Genomic DNA, 19799 nt, shown 5'->3' with positions numbered 1-19799 from the left:
CACAATATTAAGACATGCATGTCATGTATAGGATTACGACATGCTATGATTATACAGCGCTCACGGCCATTTCATTAGCTTCACATATATCAATTATGGTATCACGTGACATTATAGACAACGAAAGTGAATGACACGTCGAGACATGATAATCATGGCATGTGTGTCACGTAAAACACGACTGTAAATCTCACTCATCGCGTTCTCGCGGCCATTTCACTAACTTCACTTATACGAAATTCGCTATAACTTGACGTGAATGAACGATGAACACAAATGCCAGGTGCCAACATGATAGCCATGACATGGAAGTTATGTACGTCATAATCTACGTACACCTTCGAACTTTGTGCGGATTTTAAAGAGGCATATCAATCTTTCCTATTTCTTCTTCGGAAATCATCTATTACCATTGTACTTCGAATACGCCAGTTTTTTTAATGGGCGAAGCTCTGAGGCAGTCGTTCATTCACTCCTCTGCAGTAGTGGTAGTTGTATGCAGCCACAAATAATAAATGAATAGATCAATAGATGGCGTTGTGTGTATATACTCTTGGAAATACTATCACCAAATCACGTTAACGATTTTCGTATAGTTCACGATGTTGTATAATAGGCGACAAGCCTGACAGACTGACACAGCAGGCAGACGGACAGACAGACAAACTGATGGATGGACCGATGGCCAGACAGGCAGGCAGACAGACACAGATAACAAGCGGACGGACGGACACACAGGAAGACACAGTTGGACAAAAGAACGGACAGGCAGACTGACAGGCTCCGACGTAAGCATGGACAGATTGACATTTATACCTACAGATGGATAAGAGTATAGATAAACATACGGACGAAATCACTGATGGACGGAAGAACGGACGCACGGACAGACACATCGACGGAAGCAAGCACGAATGGCCGGAAGCACGGAAGGGCGCACGTGCGGAGGGACAGACTGACGGAAGCATGGATGGACAGACGCATGGAAGCTTGGAGGAACGGACTGACGAACGGAAGCTTGGAAAGACAGACAGATGGAAGCAGGAACGGATGTACAGAAGCATGAATGGACAGACGGATGAAAGCACGGACGGACAGATGGACAGATGAATCGATGGCAGCATGGACAAATGGATGGACTGAAGCACGAGCGGGTGAACGGACGCAAGCACATATGGACGAACGGACGGAAGCATGAACGGATGGACGAATGAACGCAACCACCAATGAACAGACGGGCGAAAGAACGGATGGGAGAATAAGTGGAGGGACAGACAGACAGACAGACAGACACACAGACAGACAGACAGACAGACATATAGATAGATAGATGGATAGATAGATAGATAGATAGATAGATAGATAGATAGATAGATAGATAGATAGATAGATAGATAGATAGATAGAAGTCCCCAAGGCTTCAGCAGTTCGCGAAGAAATTGTTCTGATTTATTAGTTTACAGGTCAGTGGGCATTTTTGCATGTATTTAAGCACCTTTGAGCAAGATTAACCACAGGACACTTACAAAGTTGAAAACAGAGTAGCGCCTTCCAGGGTGCCTGGCGTGTTTGTTTTACGCTCACTTGTCGCCACAAGCTATGCCTTATATTTCCGGTGTGAATTTAGGCTAAAATATTAAAACGTGTGCAAGGAAGCACACAAGTGTGCACATCGAGGGGTGCAGCATGTGCTTCACAGTATCAATGCCGTTATGTATTTTAGTATAGTGTATGAGAAGAAGGAGCGAAAGCAAGCAAAGAAAAAGTGAACATGAAAACCTGATTGCTAACGGTGCAACGTCTTTGCTACTGCCTCGAAAAGTCGTTCTAACATTTGTTTTACCTAGCTCTTGTAGCTTCTCCTTGAAGTTTTTACACTTGGCAGTTCTTGATTCATATCTTCTCACACTGTCCCATGCAACAAACTTATGCACAACTAAGGACATGGTACGACGAATTCAACGTTATGACTCCAACAGGGAGCATAAAAGTTATGTTAGAAACTATTGAGAAAATTTCTTAGGAGTGCGTTGAACAGATATTTTGCAATAATCGTCATCATGATCAGCCTGACCACTCCCACTTCGAGACAAAGGCCTCTCCCATGATCCGCCAATCATCTCGATGTTGTGCTTTCTGCTGCTACGTTATACATGCGAACTTTTAAATCTCATAGGTCAACCCAGCTTTCTTTCTCCCTTTCGCACGTATACCTTCTCTAGGAATCCAGACAGTTACTTTTAGTGAGCAGCACTTTTCCTACCTTCGTGCCACGTGCCCGGCCCATTTACACCTTTTTCTTGTTTTCAGCTATGATATCCTTAACCCCGGTTTGTTCCCTGACTAACTCAGCTCCTTTGTCTCTTAAGGATACACTTATAATTTTTTCTTCTATCGGTCGCTTCGTCGTCCTCAATCGAGGCTGAACCCACTATGTAAGTATCCATGTTTCTCCGCAGTCAAATATCAGCAAAAATTAGCTATGCCATACTTTCCTCTTGGGGGTTAGTAGCAGATTGTCATTTATGATTTGAGAATGCTTGCTGAAAGTGGTACGCCAAATACTTATTCTTCTAGTTATTTCTCGCTCATGGTTCGGCTACACGGTTACCGCCTATCTTACGTAGACGTATTTCTTTATTACTTCAGCGTCTCTCTACCTATCGCGAAGTGCTGTTTTCAGCCTAGACTGTTGCACATTACTTTATTTATGTGCATAATGATTTTCAGACCTACTCTTCTGCTTTCTGTGTCCTGTTCAGTACTATAGAGCGGTATTTTGCCCCGTAATCACTCGTAAAAGCATTGCCATCAGCAAAACGTAGGTTAATAAGATACCCTCCCTTGACTCTTAGCCCGCCCCGCCACGGTGGTCTAGTGGCTAAAGTACTTGGCTGCTGACCCGCAGGCAGCGGGATCAAATCCCGGCTGTGGCGGCTGCATTTGTAATGGAGGCGGAAATTCGTGGGCCCGTGTGCTCACATTTCGGTGCACGTTAAAGAACCCCAGGTGGTCGAAATTTCCGGAGCCCTCCACTACGGCGTCTGTCATAATCATATGGTGGTTTTGGGACGTTAAACCCCACGAATCAATCAATAATTAACTCTTAGCCCTAATTCACCCCAATCGAGGTCCCTGAAAGCCTGCTGTAAAAACATCGTGAACAGCACTAAAGAGATTGTATCCGCCATGTAGCCTTCGTTATTTGTATTCTGCCGATTTCTTGATGTAAAAATGTGGGGGCTGTGGATTTACTTTATATTTCTTACGGTATGTTTATGTAGGGTTCGCTGATGCCCTGAGTTCATAGCACCTAAATTATTGCTGATGTCTCGACTGACTCAAACACGTTCTCGTACTCTATAAAAGATATGTATTGGGGTTGGTTTTATTCCGCAACATACCATAATTGAACAGGACTCAAGGAAAATAATAATATTTAACTTACAACACCAGGGCAAATCTCCGCAAAATGTATAGGTCCCAAGCCAGATTTCTTCCTTGCTTCTCTGTAAAGAATGTGCAAAAATTTCATTTAGGTTACACTAAACGTGAAAGTTGCAGTAACTGCAGAACAGGTATTCCTTTTTCTTCAGCCTTTAAAAATGTGCCGACTCTTCGTACTCTATGGTGCGAAATTAAATCCTAATTTGGGTAGCAGTAGCCCGCTCTATACTCCTCCCACCCGCATCTTTATCTTCCCATTTTCTCACTTTCCCATCTGTCTTCCTCGCCCTTATTGCCTTTTGCTTCTCCTTTGCTAAATTAGGCGTTCTATGGCAATTCTATGTTTTACTTTCGCACGCAACTTTTCTTTTCCACCACACTCTCATCTCTCTTTCCCACCCTTAGTTTCCCTTCACACACTTTCGTTACCACACAAACTCAGTCCTATGCTTTATTTTTTGCCCGCCTCCTCTGACTTTTCTTTGTGTTCAAGTACCACCTCTCACCCTTACCTAAATTGCCCTTCTTTTTCGAGCAAAGTGCGGGAGCAGGATAGCTTTTATTTTATGATGTTGAAACTAAAGCTTCAAAAGTCCACAGTAGACAAGAAAACGATGAGAGTAGCACTTGTCGTGGTCGTTCCCTCGCTATGCTACCAGATGTTTTGAACCGAGTAGTAGACCAGGTTGTGACACAAGGTATGATACGACGGTCAGGGCACATAAACTGTTCCACACTTAATTCTTAGTCACTCAAATATTAGTCACAGCATATCCGCGGAGTGCATAGTGTTGAGTGGGGTGAAGCGTCAGTCCGTTCATTTGTTCTTGCTTCCGTATACCCGTATGTCCGTCTGTGCAACAGTTCATCCTTCCGTGCATTCGTCCATGCTTCCATCCGTCTGTGCATCCATCCGTGTGTCCGTGCGTGTGTTCATCTTGCGTCCATCTGTTCATGCATCCATTCATCCGTCCGTGCATCTGTCTGTCCGTCCATTCATCTAGTGAACATTCCAAGTACCCCCCTCTTGCATCTTTTCATCATATATTCAGCATATTGTCACGCGATTACAGAAAGACCACAACGTCTTTTCACTAGGAGCAGCAACACTGGACATCGAGCCGAACCGAACGTTAGAGCACAAGCACCGCAAACAGACTTCTTTTTCACACCATGGCACATACTCGCATTGGCATGGCTCAACCTCGTTCTATGCGTGCTGCATTATCCCCTTCGAAAAAAGTACCACCCTGATGACTAATGCCGAATAAAAGTTAAAGTAATCGCGTGCACGCACAAAGACGCATAATGAGGTAGTGTCAGGTGGCTTGGGGGTAGTGTGGCTTTATCTGTGACACATGAACAATGTTTGCCTGCTGGGAACATCAAGATCGCCGAGCTGGGTCTTCAGGCAGGATTTTGCAGTTGACATCTGTGAGGCGCCGTAGTGCTCTATAAGGACCGAAGTAGCGGTGAAGTAACTTTTCCGAGCGGCACCTTTGGCGAATGAGGATCCACAGCCACACAAGAACACCGGGTTGGTAAATACATGACGATGAAGGGAGTTGTACCTCTGCGAGTCGATGCGTTGTTGTTTTTGGATCCGCTCGAGTGCAAGCTAGCCAGTCGCGTCGGCGAGCCGGATAAAGTCGTTCGCATCAGTAAGAATTTCGGTCATGTCAGGCAAAAGCAAGGCATCCAGCATCGTAATAGCTTTTCGGCCGTGAAGCAACCGGAAAGGAGTGAAACCCGTAGTCTCTTGAACCGCAGTGTTGTAAGCGACCGTTACGTGTGGCAAAAGCTCATCCCAGTTTTTGTGATCGCGGCCAACGTACATAGATAGCATGGCAGCGAGCGTCTTGTTTATTCTCTCCGTCAGATCATTGGTTTTTGGATGGTAAGCGGTCGTTTAGTAATGAGATGTTCCACTATGTCTCATGACGTCTTGCATCAATTGGGCTGTAAAGGCTGTTCCACGGTCAGTGATAAGAACTGTTGGTGCTCCATGGCTGCGTACAATGTTCTTGATGAAAAAACACGCAATCTCATTAGCGGTACATTGTTGTAGAGCTTTCGTTTCGCAGTACCTTGTTAAATAGTCAGTAGCGACTACGATCCAGCGGATGCCATCATGTGACTTCAGAAAGGGCCCAAGCAAATCCATGCCGATTCGTTCAAACGGTTGTGACGGGGGTGCAACAGGCTGCAATAAACCAGCAGGGCGCACAGATGGGGCTTTGGGGCGCTGACAATGATTACACATTTTAACGTAATGCTTGACATCCTGGGTGAGCTTTGACCATTAGTAGCGAGTCCGAATCCGGGCAAGGGTACGTGCGAATCTTAGGTGGCCGGAGGAAGGCTCGTCGTGGCAGGCAGATAAAATATCAGCACGTAGCCCTGGCGGAACGGCGAGGGGGTATTCAGTCGCAGAAGGTTCGAAGTTCTTTTTGTAGACGATGTTGTTGTGGAGACAAAATGACCCTGAACGTGTGTCACAAAACGAGCGCTGAAAAAAGGGCGCGTCGCCAAATTCTCGCGACGAAGCACCATAGAGATGCCTCGAAGACAACGATAAAGAAGAAAACAAGCATCGAAAGACTCCCTGGGTGCGGCGTCCCTCTCCCCTCGTAAGCGTAGTTTCACCGACGAACCTCCTCGCATCGGCAGCCGAGCAAGCTCTGGAAAGTTCTCGATGGAAAGGGGCGCGGTGATGCAGGGTTGCGTCATCTTTCGCGGACGGCCCTCGTACCATCTCGCCCTTTCCCCACCCTTCGCTGCGTATCGCGCCGACGAAATGATGAGAATTTTCCGGAATCTCGCGCGGAAGGTATTTAACTGAGCAGCAGAGATGGGAGATCAGGAGAAGAAGGAAGTTAGCGCCAGTGTGCGTAGGGTATTCCGCCATATCGTTGGCGAAGGTTTTGTCCTCAGTGACAAAGCAGCAGAACAAGGAAGTTATCGCCAGTGTGCGTGGGGTATTCCGCCGCGTTTGTCGGTGAATGTTTTGTACTTAGTGACAAAACAGGAGAAGAAGAAAGTATGCGCCAGAGTGCGTAGGGTGTTCCGCCTTGTGAGCGAAGCCTTTTGTCTTCCGTGACAAAAGAGGAGAAGAAGAGGATTTCCACCTGAGGGTGAGGACTCGAGCTAGAGGCAAGAGTGTGTGTCTACCGCTATCGAGCGAAGACGCGTGGCAACAGCTGCGTGTGTGAAGCCGACGTGTTTCCGGCGAAGAAGGTTGGAGCCTGGAGAGCGGCCAATTGAAGACGCGAGGTTTCCTGGAAGAGAAACTTCGGGGGCAGCGGAACTACAACAACGCTGGACTTTGAGTGAGTGATTCTCGGAAGAGTATCATTCAGACTTTTGTTTCAAGAACGTTGGACTGAATAAGTTTTCTAACTCTTTAGTCTTTAAGTGTCTTGGTTGGTCGATGCATGCGACTGCATTGTAGTGCGTATTGTTGTCTGTGTCCGTTCTTTCGAGTGTGGCTGATTGTACTGTGTAGTACATGGTTGATTGGTGACATACTGTATTCAACTATTGTCGAGTGTGCATACTTGTGTATCGTTTTGATTTGCCATAGCTGAGAATATATTTTTGTTTTGTTTATCAACTCTCAGCTCTGACTTGTTCTTTGGGCCACAGCCGGCGTCCGCTGGCGCGCCAAATAGGACCACTTCTAAATTGTCCACGCTTTCGTGGTGCGGTTCACGGGGCCGATACATCGGCCCTTGGAATTAGCCCGGCGATCGCCTCCCTAACTAATGGGACCCGTGACAACATGTGAATGCCGATGATGGACTCGAGCTGTGACCTTGAAGGTATTTGATAAGTTGGCAGATCTCTGAATCATTCCACTGTTGTTGGTCAAAGTCAGATTTACTGACTGCAATAAGAAAATGGCCATAGGTGTCAACGTCGCTTGATGTCGTCGCGAGGAGAGCACGCGAAAGGCAATCAGCATCAGTGTGCCTGCGGCCCGACTTGTAGACGACTGTAACTTCAAATTCTTGAAGGCGTAAGCTCCCCCTCGCGAGGCATCCTGAAGGGTCCTTGAGATTGGCCAACCTATAATGGACATAATGGTTCGTACCTACTATAAATGGACGGCCATACATATACGGTCGGAACTTTGTTATCGCTTAAATAACAGCAAGGCATTCCTTATGGGCAGAAACAGCGCACGAACTCACGGGACCAAGAGAGGAGACACAAACAAGCGCTGACTCTCAACTGAAGAATTTATTGAAATATACAAGTTATCTGATTTTATAAGATAAAAACGCACAGAACATGAGCAGAAGGCCGGCGAAGGATTGTGTCGACGTCGTTAACAATTTTGTGCAGAATTCCCTTAACATGCGGAAGGGTTTATATTGGGCAAAAAGGGCGTTGTCTCTATGCACGATTAAAAGAACACTCCAGAACCTTCAAAACCAGCAGGTACGCGAGTTCACCTTCACACTGCCACACGTGTGGATGCAGGCCCTTGTTCAATGAAACGACAGTGCTCCTCAAACATACCGATCAGATCACAAGAGAACTAGTGGAAGCTTTCTTTATCAAAAAAGAAGGGGAGTCCTGTGTCAGTAAGAGATCAATAACTTTACATGAAAAAGAAAAAAATTTAATCGGTATCATGTTTGTTTGAATGGAATATGCCGCACCTGCGCAGTTACCGGTAGCACAAAATTGTTAACGACGTCGACACGGTCCTTCGCCAGCCCTCTGCGCATGTTCTGTGCGTTTTTATCTTATGTGTTCAGATAACTTGTATATTTCAATAAATTCTTCAGTTGGGAGTCAGCGCTTGTTTGTGTCTCTTCTCTTCGTCCCGTGAGTTAGTGCGCTGTTTCTGCCCATAATGTATTACCAACTAGTCCTACTTTCAGTCTTGCTTCAAGGCATTCTTTCTCCTTGGTCGAGTAGTCAGTTTCCGCAGATGACAGAATGTGACTAGCATAAGCTATGGGATGTTCAGCGCTGTCTTGTCACTGGACGAGCACTGCACCAAGGCCGATGTTTCTTGCGTCAGTGTGAAGTTCGGTGGTGGCATCTTCATCGAAGTTGTCTAGGAAAGGTTCACTCTAAAGGCGCTGTTGAAGCGTGGAAAAAGCGGCTCTCTGCTCCGGACCCCACACGAAAGGAGTATCCTCCTTCGTTAAGCGGGTAAGGGGTTTAGCGATGTTAGCAAAGCTCTGAAAAAAGCCCCTGTAGTAGGCGCAGAGACCCAAAAATCGGCGCAAATCCCGTTTGTTCGAAGGTGCAGGAAATGCAGCAACGGCCATGGTCTTTTCTGGGTCGGGTTGAATGCCATCGTGACTGACAAGGTGGCCGAGGAACTTTAGTTCCTCGTAGCCGAAATGACACTTCTCCGGTTTTAGCGATAGGCCTGCGGATCGAATAGCGACGAAGACAGACTGAAGTCGTTGTAAATGTTGCTCAAAAAAAAAACAAAGACGTCGTGTAAATAGATGATGCAGGATTCCCACTTTAGACCGGACAGAACGGCGTCCGTCATTTTTTGGAACGTTGCCGGTGCAGAGCACAATCCAAACGGTAACACTTTGAATTCATAGAGGCCATCGGGAGTTATGAATGTTGTTTTTTCCCCTGTCGTGTTCATCGACCTCGATATGCCAGTAGCCGCTGCGTAAATCCATTGATGAAAAATATCGGGCATGTTGAAGTCGATCCAGTGAGTCATCTATGCGTGGGAGAAGGTAGACGTCTCTCTTCGTCACTTTGTTGAGCTTCCAGTAATCGACGCAAAATCGAAGAGTGCCGTCTTTCTTTTTAAAAAGTAGGACGGGTGACGCCCATGGACTGTTCGAGGGATGAATGACGTCTTCGTCGAGCATCTGTTTCACCTGAAAGCGTATTCCCTCTTGTTCTTTTTGCGACACGCCGTAGGCGTGCTGTTGTATAGGCCGTTCGGTAGGGTGCGTATTAATGCGGTTCTTCACGGTTGGGGCCTACTTGATTCAGGAAGTGGACGCAAAGCAGTCAGTATACGTACGTAAACTCATGCGTGCCTGCTTCTGCTGCACAGAGGATAGCTGGCAATTCACGTCAACATACTGGCTAATGCAGTATCACCCTCGGCAGCAGTGGCAACCGGAGCGACAATGGAACACTCTTCGTCGTCAATGGCTTGAAAGATCGCGATCGCTGTTCGCTTTGCCAAGTGTTGGTACGGGGCGCCGGAATTCGTCATCCGAAGCTGAGTCCTCCGACGTTTCAGTTGGACGATAGCGCGCGTGGCACAAATCTGCAGAGCCAAGAGCACCGAGAGGTTAGTTTCCGTGATTCCACTATTCTTGATGTCACAGTCGCTCTCCACAATTACCAACATACTGGCTCGCAGCGGAAGTGTGATGGTGTCGTCAGCATTTCGAAGTGTTGTGGCCTGCGCAACTGCATCCTTTTGTTTGGCTGTATGGTCATTAGAGAACGTTATGAGCAGGTCTCGAAGGTTAATAACGGCTCCATGCTCGCAGAGAAAATACATCCCGAGAATTAGGTTTTGGGAGCATTCGCGCAATACTATGAAGGAAGCAATGTTTGTCGACTCACGAAATCGGAGCAGGCCAGTGCATATTCCCAGTGGTGTTAATGGATGGCCTCCCGAAGTCCGGAGGTCGGTTCCATGTCCATGTCCCCAAGGTGTCATTACCTTTATTAGCTGTGCAGCGAGGTCGGCGCTTAAAACGGAATAATCGGCACCCTTATCTACCACAGCGTTTAACGGGTGGTTGTCAACAAGGACAGAGATGCGAGCACAGACACGCTTGTCGTCGATAGCACACGTCGGTGAAAGGAATTGGTCGGATGTCGGCCGGCAGTTTGGGGTGGGGGGGGGGTCTTGTAACGGTCAATCAACAGCGACTTCACCTTCAGAGGTCGCTGTTCTTAGTTTCCTCGGCGCGAGGTCGTAGATCTAGGCGATCTTACTGCAAGGACGTACGCAAAGATCGATTGTTGGCCAGGTGACGTGGAATGCCGTAGAGATGGTGAGCGGGATTGGCGACGCGAAAGGGTTGAGGAATGCTGGCTTGCCAAGTATTCGGCGATAGCACGGGGCCGCTCACCAGGTCTGGGTTGACGAGCATTCGCACAAAAGCCAGGAAGACCCGTGTGCCTGTTTGTGCACTGACGGTAGGTCTGTCCCGACAACAGAGAGGCCTGTTGTCGGGAGCACGCCTTACACTAGATTCCCGTGTAAGGGGTGGGTTGCCGTATTGCGGTGGTCCTGAGTAGAATGACCGCGCCGTCTGCAGGGTGCACGGACGGGACGGATAGCCAACAGCCGGTGCAGGAGTACGTATTGCTTCCGCGTACGTTGATAGCGGGGCTTCGGCTGCACGCGGGGCCGTCATGGGTTGGACCTCGGATGAACGCAGGGTCGTCATGGGGTGCACCACCTGCCGAACATCTTCGCGAGCGACATCTGTTAGAGCAGCAACATGGGGCTCAGAAGACACCGCGTGCAGCTTTTGCTGCTCCTCGCACACAATACTGCGCACGAGCTCCGTCAGGTCTCTTATAGTCATGACGTCAGGTGTTGGCAGGGCCGATGACACTGACGCAAGACTGCCAGGTCGCTCATACTGGTACGAACGCTGCCTTAGCATTCTCTTCATTGCCGTGACTTCGCGGAGGAAATCCTCTACAGTGCTGGGAGGGTTCCTCACTAGTCCAGCGAACAGCTACTCTTTAACTTTCCGCATCAGGAGGCGCACCTTCTTATCTTCCGTCATTGAAGAGTCAGCTCGCCTGAACAGCCGCGACATGTCCTCAACGAACATGGCAACACTCTCGTTCGGACGCTGAATTCGGGAATCGAGGAGCCGTTCCGCTTGCTCCTTTCGGTCAGAGCTTCGGAAGGTATTCCGCAACTGGTTGCAAAGCTCTGGCCAGGTTGTCATAGTGGCTTCATGGTTTTTGAACCAAGTGCGCACAGAGTCCTCGAGGTAAAAGTAGACATACCGAAGCTTTCGCTGCTCGTTCCACTCGTTGACGCTGCCGCAACGGTTGTATACGTCAAGCCAGTCGTTGACGTCCTCGTAAGGGTCACCGTGGGATGGCTTCGGGGTTCGCGGGACATTAAAGAATCAGGAAGGAGGCAGCATCGATGTCTTTTGGGTTTGCGTTCCCGCACCAGCCATAGTACTGCCGAGTTGTGGAAGTGGTCCGAATTCAGGATGTAGGCCTAGTTGTCGCCTGCTACGCTGTAGGTCAGCTAGTTCTTCCAAGTTGCGACTAGTTTTGGGACCATGCTACTGATTGCAGTGCATACAACACTACCCAGCACCTCCGCCTGAAAATGTCACGCGATTACAGAAAGACCACAACGTCTGTTCACAGGAGCAGCCACACTGGAGGTCGAGCCAAACCGAGCTTTAGAGCACGAGCTTTCCAAACAGTTCTCTTCTTTTTCACACCATGGTACATACTCGCATTGGCATGGCTCAACCTCGTTCCATGCGTGTGGCAATATAGAAGTAGCGCCATGCAGCGGGCATTCCAAGGACTATTTAGGAATTTCTGTTAGCGCCACTGGCCTCCATATTTTCACCTCAATTCACTAAAGCATACCCGCTAATCAACCAACCTGCCTGGTAATTCCATAGCACAACCATGCCTCTATAATAGTCAAACCATTGCCTCGCAATGTCCACCCTCAGCATCACATCGCTCGCCGCGTGGCTCACGCACACGCCCTTCACAAGAGTACGGACAAGCTGAGGATGCCATTTGGGTAGACACCGCTTGTACAGCACAGCAACTGTGGCAGTTGCCTACGATTCTACGCTACCTCATACCCTGATTCACCGCCTTCCTTCAGGCTCTACAACTGAGGAGGCAGAGAAGACCACCATCGCTTTAGCCCTTGCACAATCCGATGCACAGCACGTCTTGACTGAATCAAAAACTGCTCTGTACAACTATGCCAGGGGCAGGATACACCCCTCTGCCTGGCAGTTGCTGAACACCCCCACACACTATTTACCGCGAATGGTAGAGCTTTAGTTAGTGCTAGATCATTAAGGGAACCACGAAAATGAGGCTGCTGATAAATTGGCCCGAGGATCAATTTGCCGGGCTCAGGACAGCCTCGATTCGGGCTTCTCCAAGGAGCGGCCGCACACTTTCGCAGAGCTCACACAAATAATTACACTGTTTGAACCGTCAGATCTACCCTCCCCCAAACCCCTCTCTAACGCACTCCCAACAAATCCTTTGGAGACGTCTCCAGATTCGCACTCTTTCTTCCCCTCAGCTGCTGTCCCACTACTGTGGCACTTACCCGGAATGTTCCCTCTGCGGCGACCCTCACGCCACCCTTTCCCATGTCCTATTAGGCTGCCTTGCTGATCCTCTTCCGCAGGGACAGCCTGCCATCTCAAGCTGAGAGGACTGGGAGGCCCTGCTCTCGTCTGGGCACACGGCGTTGCAGCTTGCTGCGGCGACTAGTGCAGCCGCTCTCATCACGATGAGAGGCATGGCCATGTAGGCGTGGTGTGGGACCAAGTGGTGGCCCAGGGATTCCGGGGGGTCCAACACACTTCCCATTATAAAGTTTTTCTGTCTGTCAGTCCAAGGACTACACGAGAGTTGGCACTCACGCACTTTCTTATAGCCTGCGCTTTGTGTCTACTTCCACCAGTCACCGCCTCTGATACTAGTTCACTATATTTATGGCAGTGCAGCCCAACCGTAGCTAAACCTGTTTAGAAAAGTTTATTGTCACAAACGTCAATAACATTCAATAGAACATATTTACATGTTGGCATTTCATTTCTGCCGGTGCATCGACACATCAGCCTACCAATACCAGGCCGGCCGAAAGACAAGTTTTACTCGTCCATCACAGACCAATACAAAAGGGCAGGACCAGTGCCGAAGGAATTCTTATTCACCGAGGAAGAAGACCTCCTCCGAAAAAACAGACAGCAGCTCCGAGTACAGTCGCTCTAGGATCGGGAAGAGGGCGCGGTGGCGGCGGCCCGCTGCAACCACCTCGCAGCGGTTGCCCCAGAGGCAGAAAAAGTCAGCAACAATGAGAAGAATAACGAAGCGGCCTCGCGAACAACGCCCAGAAGAAACGAAGCGATTTACTCTGGGGCAGCAAAATCCATTATGTACGGCTCTCAAAAAAAAAAACACGAGCAACGACACAGTGCCTCAAAAAATGCAGCTTTTTTTCCCGAAGAGAGCAGTTCGTGCAGTTGCTGACTGAACCATTCTCCGTCTTTCGAGGTGGTCGAGAGTGGGAAGCACACCCTATGCTAGGCACCACGTGAAGTCCCGGAAGTGTCTAGGCAGAAAAGAAGCAGTTGGCGTGCTCCAAGACACCCGACTAGAACGAGCACGGTGGGCTGGGAAAACCAACAGAAGCAACAAAGCAGCAGTTGTCTCAACTACGTGGTTATTCAACACATCTATGCCAGGACAGGTAGACTGGACATGAAAAAATGCAAAAGTTGTTTCATAAAATGCAGGAAGTGTTATTGACTCTGGCCCCCGGTTAAGGCGCACATTAGACTTCGAATGCCGAAGGTTAGTACACAGAAAGTATTATGCAAGCGTTCGTGCGGGACATTCCTCCCTTTCACTAAGCGCAAAAGAAAGCGCCATGCCAGTAGCCGACAGCGCATGGACACTGAAGGGAAAGCAAAGCCTCCCTGAGGACGCCGCTGTCCAAGCGCCGCTAGAGAGACCAACTCAGTGCCGCCTGATCATAAAAGGTAACACAAAGCTGACTGCAGTGATCGCACGGTACGTAAAGACGGTTGCACAATGTGAGAAAGGTGCCAAAAGCGACCACAAACTACAGTCTGCGCAAGGTGCATCCTCTTAAGAAGAGGAAAGTCGAAATTTCATGCACCCTGAATTTTTAGACTTACTTTTTTGGGAGCGTTTATCCAAACGGATTCGGAAACGCCATAGTGATTGTATGAAATACCTAAAATACGAAGAGACGCCGCCGGCTGAATAGCGAAACCGGTGCTAACTCGGAGTTTGGAGAGCCAATGAAGAAATACCAAGATTTGGAGATGTTCGACCCTGCACCTGAAATGTCGTCATACTGAGAAAATACACGCAGGCTGCGTGAAAGGCTATCTTCATCTGAAAGATGCAAGGTTATGTCGTCAGCGAAAGCTGCGACTTTCACGACACTGCAACCAGGAAGCGCAAAATCCCGGACGCGTGAATCCGTGTCTATAGCACGCAAACATGGCTCAAGGCTGAGGACAAAGAACACAGGAGACAATGGACATCCCTGACCAACCCCACGTGGTAGGGAAAAGGGAGAACTTTGCCAGCCATTCAAAACTATTGTGCATTTGAGACCAGTGTAGTCATTTCTAATCATTTCCACAAACGAATGAAAAAAGCCAAAGACTGTGACCACATCAAAGATATACGTCTGCTCTAGGCGTTCAAATGCTTTTTCTTAATTCAAAGACACAAGGATACCACGCGCAGACCGCGACAGAGTATGGACTGTGATATCACGTGTAGTAAATGACAAGCTATGTATTTCTCTTCCCAGCACTGAAGTCTGGTGATGACCTACCAGGGCGTTCAACAGACCCCTCAAACGTTGAACGACTACCATCGTGAATACCTTAGATCAACGTAGAGAAGCATGATAGCTTTCCAATCTTCGGGATTAACAGAAGAATCGTCACCTTTTGATATAAGCACAATGTGTCCATTTCGAAATCTAGATGGAAAGACACCGTCCTCGTAACATCGCCGGATAACCGCGGTAAAGGTAGAACGAATCTAATTCCAAAATGTCAAGTAAAACTCAACAGGAAAACCATCTGGCCCAAGGGCCATTCCACGTTTCATTATTTATGTGCCACCTTTACGTCTTCAGCCAACGGAGGGATGTGCAGGCAATCCGTAGCTCCTTGAGGAACACGGGACAAACTTCTGAGCATTGGCAGTGTTTCATCACAGTTTGTCTGCATGGCCGAACATGACATTTCTTCAAGCAGTTCCAAGAAAACAGATCGATAACGCGTAGGAAGTGGCTCCGCATGTGTATTTGGGCTGCCATAGAGACAGATGGCTGTGGTTGCCCAAAATACGAATGTATTTTGTAGCGCAGCACCTCAGAATGTGCACAATGGGTTGTGTCTGCAGCACCATGCTGCTGCTGCCAGGGCCAAAGCAGCAGTGAAGCGCTGAAAGCGTTCACGCTGTTCACTGCGAAGCCCGCATAAGAGGAGAAGGCGTTTCGACGCGCAAAGCAATGAGTAACTTCATTGCAGTATCAGCGAGCTCTTCAGAAACGTACAGACGAAGTGAAAGCCCCTCTACTGAGCAGTGCAGGCACCACTGCGTTTTGAGCGCATCCCAATCTTCAGGACTAGACGCCTTGAGCGACACATGTATTTCGCGTGACAAATCTGAACTTGAACGCGCGTCTCGCAGGACGCGAACATCAAGACGCCACGGATTTTCTGAAAGTAAAATAGAACTTCGAGCTTCAAGACAATAGGCCGATAATCAGATACGTACACAGGAGTAGGTGAGAAGGACAGAACGCATTATTCGGAGACGAACGCCTCTAACGCAAATGGCATATAAGCCCAGTCGAGGCTGCTGCAGGATCGTCCATGGCACCATGTCCAAACAAAGATATTTACATGCACTACATTGTGCGCGTCTAGTAATGAAAAGTGGTGGACAAGGCGTCGCAGCTAGCGTTAATTCCAAGCACACCGTTCCCAGCCAGGACCTTGCACATCAGTTCGTGCATTTAGAACGCAGTTGAAGTCGCTAACTAGAATGACATTACGACCGTCAAAAACACATCCAGGTCCCTAAAAATCAATTACACGGTCCAGCTTGTGATCGCCCATACACAAACAGCATCCTTCATCTGAAAGAAACGTAGCTGCATTCTAAACTCAAAACGCTACCCACACCATTGTAAAACGCATAGTGATCCTCTAATAAATACCGAATAAAAATAATACCTACTCCAGTAAAACGAGATGTAGCGAAAAAAATACGAATCTAGTTTGAACTTTCGTCTTAAAGCAATCGCGTAGGATAGCGAAAAGAAATTTGTTTTCTGCGGGCACAAAACATTGCAATTCGCAGCAGAGGCAACACTGACCACTTCATCCTGCTTTGCCGGACTGCGAAAACCTTGAACGTTCAATGATGTAATGTGCAGTGTAGTAGCCATAACAAAAATAAGAACTAACCTGCACGCATAGTTCTAGATGGTGTCGTGGAAAGTGTCTAGGGGACGCTTCCTCAATTAAATCAAAACGCACTGTTCAACCGTCCGGAAGAACATCGAGGTTTTTTGGACCATTGGCAATTACCACGGCCATCACTGCGTTTATCCGAGCAAGAGCTGGAAGTGTGCCCTCGCTTGGTTTCACGTGGAGCTCCCATTTCGTCATGAAATTCGCCAAAGCTAGACAGTCCGATCTTACCATCCAGTCCCAGGCTGATGCTATCTTTCGAAGACGTATGCCGTGGAGGTAGGGACTGAGCCGCCGGCAAGCTTGGATCTACGCCTTTGATACTGGCAGCACTTTTCACGTCTCAGCAGGGTGGTGTAGGCATTCTCTGTGTGGGCGATGTTTCACGTGTACGACGCGGCGTTAATGTGGACAAAGCGGCAGCAACAGAAGAGGATGTGGACACTTCGGTACTGTTTTCTGGTATAACAGGTGTCGTAAGGTCAACTCCAGCTACAGCAGCCTGAGAACTAAGCACATTTGTGCACTGAACATCAAGTGGCGTCAGAGAATGGACGTCGACGCCGATTGCTCGGCAATACGTTGCGTCTTTTGAAGCACACGGAGGAGGAGGAAATAACTTAATTAAAGAAAAAAACTGCAAGATGTGGGAGCACTGTCTCCTTACCCTAGGCGGCAGCCATGAATCCTTGAGCTCGGGCGGCTTGCTCGACTTGCCGAACGACGTCGAGTTCCACTTCTAGGTCTGCGCTTAGGAGTGCGGTCTCCCACTGCTCTCCATTGCTGTATTTTTTATACTGCCCTGTCACTGAGGGGCAAGCCCACACTATATGATAGAGATCCGTTCTTTGATTGCAGAACTTACACAAATCTGAGTATATCTCTGAGTAGAAGTAGCGAAAAGTTACCGGGTTGGGGAACGTGTTGGTTTGTAGGAGGCGCCATGCAGTCGCCTGCTGCTTGTTGAGCGAGGTATGTGCCGGGGGGAATCGGACCCTTCCTAGCCTGTAGTGTTTTGTGATCTCTTCATAACTAATCTTGCGGTCCCTCTCCGTCCCCGGACTTCGCGCTGCGCCTGTTCGCTGGCCAATTCTCGAGCCAGGTCGTGCGCGATTTCGTTTCTGGAAAGGGAGGATTGAGCAGGTGCCCTTATAATATGAACTACCCGCTCATCGCAAAAATTAGCCAGAATTGTTAGCGCTTCCGGTGACATCCTTCCCTTGGCATAATTTTTAACAGCGGTTTTGGAATCGCTGATCATGACTTCTGCTTTTGTCGAGGCTATTGCTAGTGCTATAGCCACTTCCTCCACCACTTCTGCTTTTCTGTACGTACAGGGCCACTGACGTTGGAATCCCTTTGAATATTCGTAGCTACGATTACCATGCTACGCCCATTCTCGTATTCTGTTGCATCTACATACACCACGTCCCGGGCGTTGCTGAACTTTTTATGTAGGCTTTGCGCCCTTTCTATCCTTCTAGCATGGTGATGCCAAGGATGAATATTTCTAGGTAATAGAGGCACCACAATATGCCCCCTTGCCTCCCGCGGAATGCCCTATTTTACCCCATGTCGTACGTTGTACGTGACGCCAATATTGTCCAAAATGATTGATTGATTTGTGGGGTTTAACGTCCCAAAACCACCACATCATTATGAGAGACGCCGTAGTGGAGGGCTCCGGAAATTTCGACCACCTGGGGTTCTTTAACGGGCACCCAAATCTGAGTGCACGGGCCTACAACATTTCTCCCTCCATCGGAAATGCAGCCGCCACAGCCGGGATTTGATCCCATGACCTGCGGGTCAGCAGCCAAGTACCTTAGCCACTAGACCACCGTGTCGGGGCAATATTGTCCAAAATATACCTGCCCGTAGTGCTATAGGTTAACCGATCATACTGTGCCATTTTGTGGGCCTCTATTAGCTCTGCGAGCGTGATATGTAGCCCTAGAGCCAAGAACTTGTTATTCGACGTAGTTAACGGTAGACCTAATGCTTGTTTATATGCTTTCCCAATGATGCAATCTTTTTGCTCTGTTCGGCTGCGTGTAGTTTAAGATATGCCGCGACGTACACAATGCGGCTGACTACAAAAGCCTGGACAAAACACAATAAGATGCGTTCCTTGATATCATAGTTTTTGTTGGCTATTCGTTTGATCAGCCTGCTTGTTTGGTGGACGCTGTTCTCTAATAGCCTGATAATTTCTACATTGTGCTCATTCTCAGATATACTAAGGCCGAAAACTCGTAGGTTCGCTACTGTGGGTATTTTAGTTCCCCCGGCAAAAGCGTTATGTTTAGCCTTTCCTGTATGCTTTTGCGTCCCCTACATGTGGGCCTATAAATTAGCAATTCCGACTTTTCGGGAGAACATTTCAGCTCCTCACTTTCTACATATCTCTCTACAGTGTCAACGACATCTTGATATGTTTTCAATGTCGCCGTCACTCCACCCTACTGAAAAATCCTGTACAAATAGGACCCGTATCATACGATGTTATTGGATACAGGGATTATGGGCCATATGGGGGATACAGGGATTACGGGCCATATGGGGGATGCAGGGCTCATGGGGCATATGGGGTATATGGGCCATACAGGAGTTAAGGGGTTTGTGGGTAATATAGGTGATAGGGGTCCGAGGAATTCTCCGGTCCTGCTGAAAATCATAATATAGTGCAAAAAAGAGAGAACAGTCACACAAAACCACACACCATATAATTTTAAGCAAGCATAAACTAGCCCAAAACAAGTCCTTCAGCAGAACAACCCCGGTTACTTTGGGCAAGTAGTAAGGGTCATAAGTAATGTTTGCCTAAGCATGGTAATAAGGCTATGCCAGTTTATAAAGTGTAAAAAATATGAATATTTCACAATGGGCAATTTAATGGTGCTTCGAAAGTGCAGTTGATTAAAGGGGTGGAAGTGCTGTATGTAGTGTAGTGTCGGGACATTTGAGAAAAACAAGACAAATATTTTTGCATCCTCGAATTTATTTATATGATCAAACATTTTGCAAGGAAGTGTGTTTATCTTTCTCAGCCTGCTAGGTGCATGCATATCTGCTGGCCGATTCACAAATTTTGCAAAACCATTTGGTTAG

At 48.0% G+C, this 19799-nt stretch overlaps 1 protein-coding gene across 1 annotated transcript in view; it reads right to left on the bottom strand.

Annotated features, from left to right (window-relative positions):
- The window catches only part of LOC142817892 (uncharacterized), a 115323-nt gene that overhangs the window by 11556 nt on the left and 83968 nt on the right, over positions 1–19799 (bottom strand). The window contains exon 4 of the mRNA XM_075895838.1: positions 3449–3509. Coding sequence (XP_075751953.1) covers positions 3449–3509 — 61 coding nt within the window. The remainder of the gene's footprint in view (positions 1–3448; positions 3510–19799) is intronic.

Source organism: Rhipicephalus microplus, chromosome 5 (assembly GCF_043290135.1).
Source record: "Rhipicephalus microplus isolate Deutch F79 chromosome 5, USDA_Rmic, whole genome shotgun sequence".
In the NCBI taxonomy this organism is placed as follows: domain Eukaryota; kingdom Metazoa; phylum Arthropoda; class Arachnida; order Ixodida; family Ixodidae; genus Rhipicephalus; species Rhipicephalus microplus.
The sequence above is the reverse complement of the archived record's forward strand: the minus strand, read 5'-3'. Positions and strand labels throughout refer to the sequence as shown.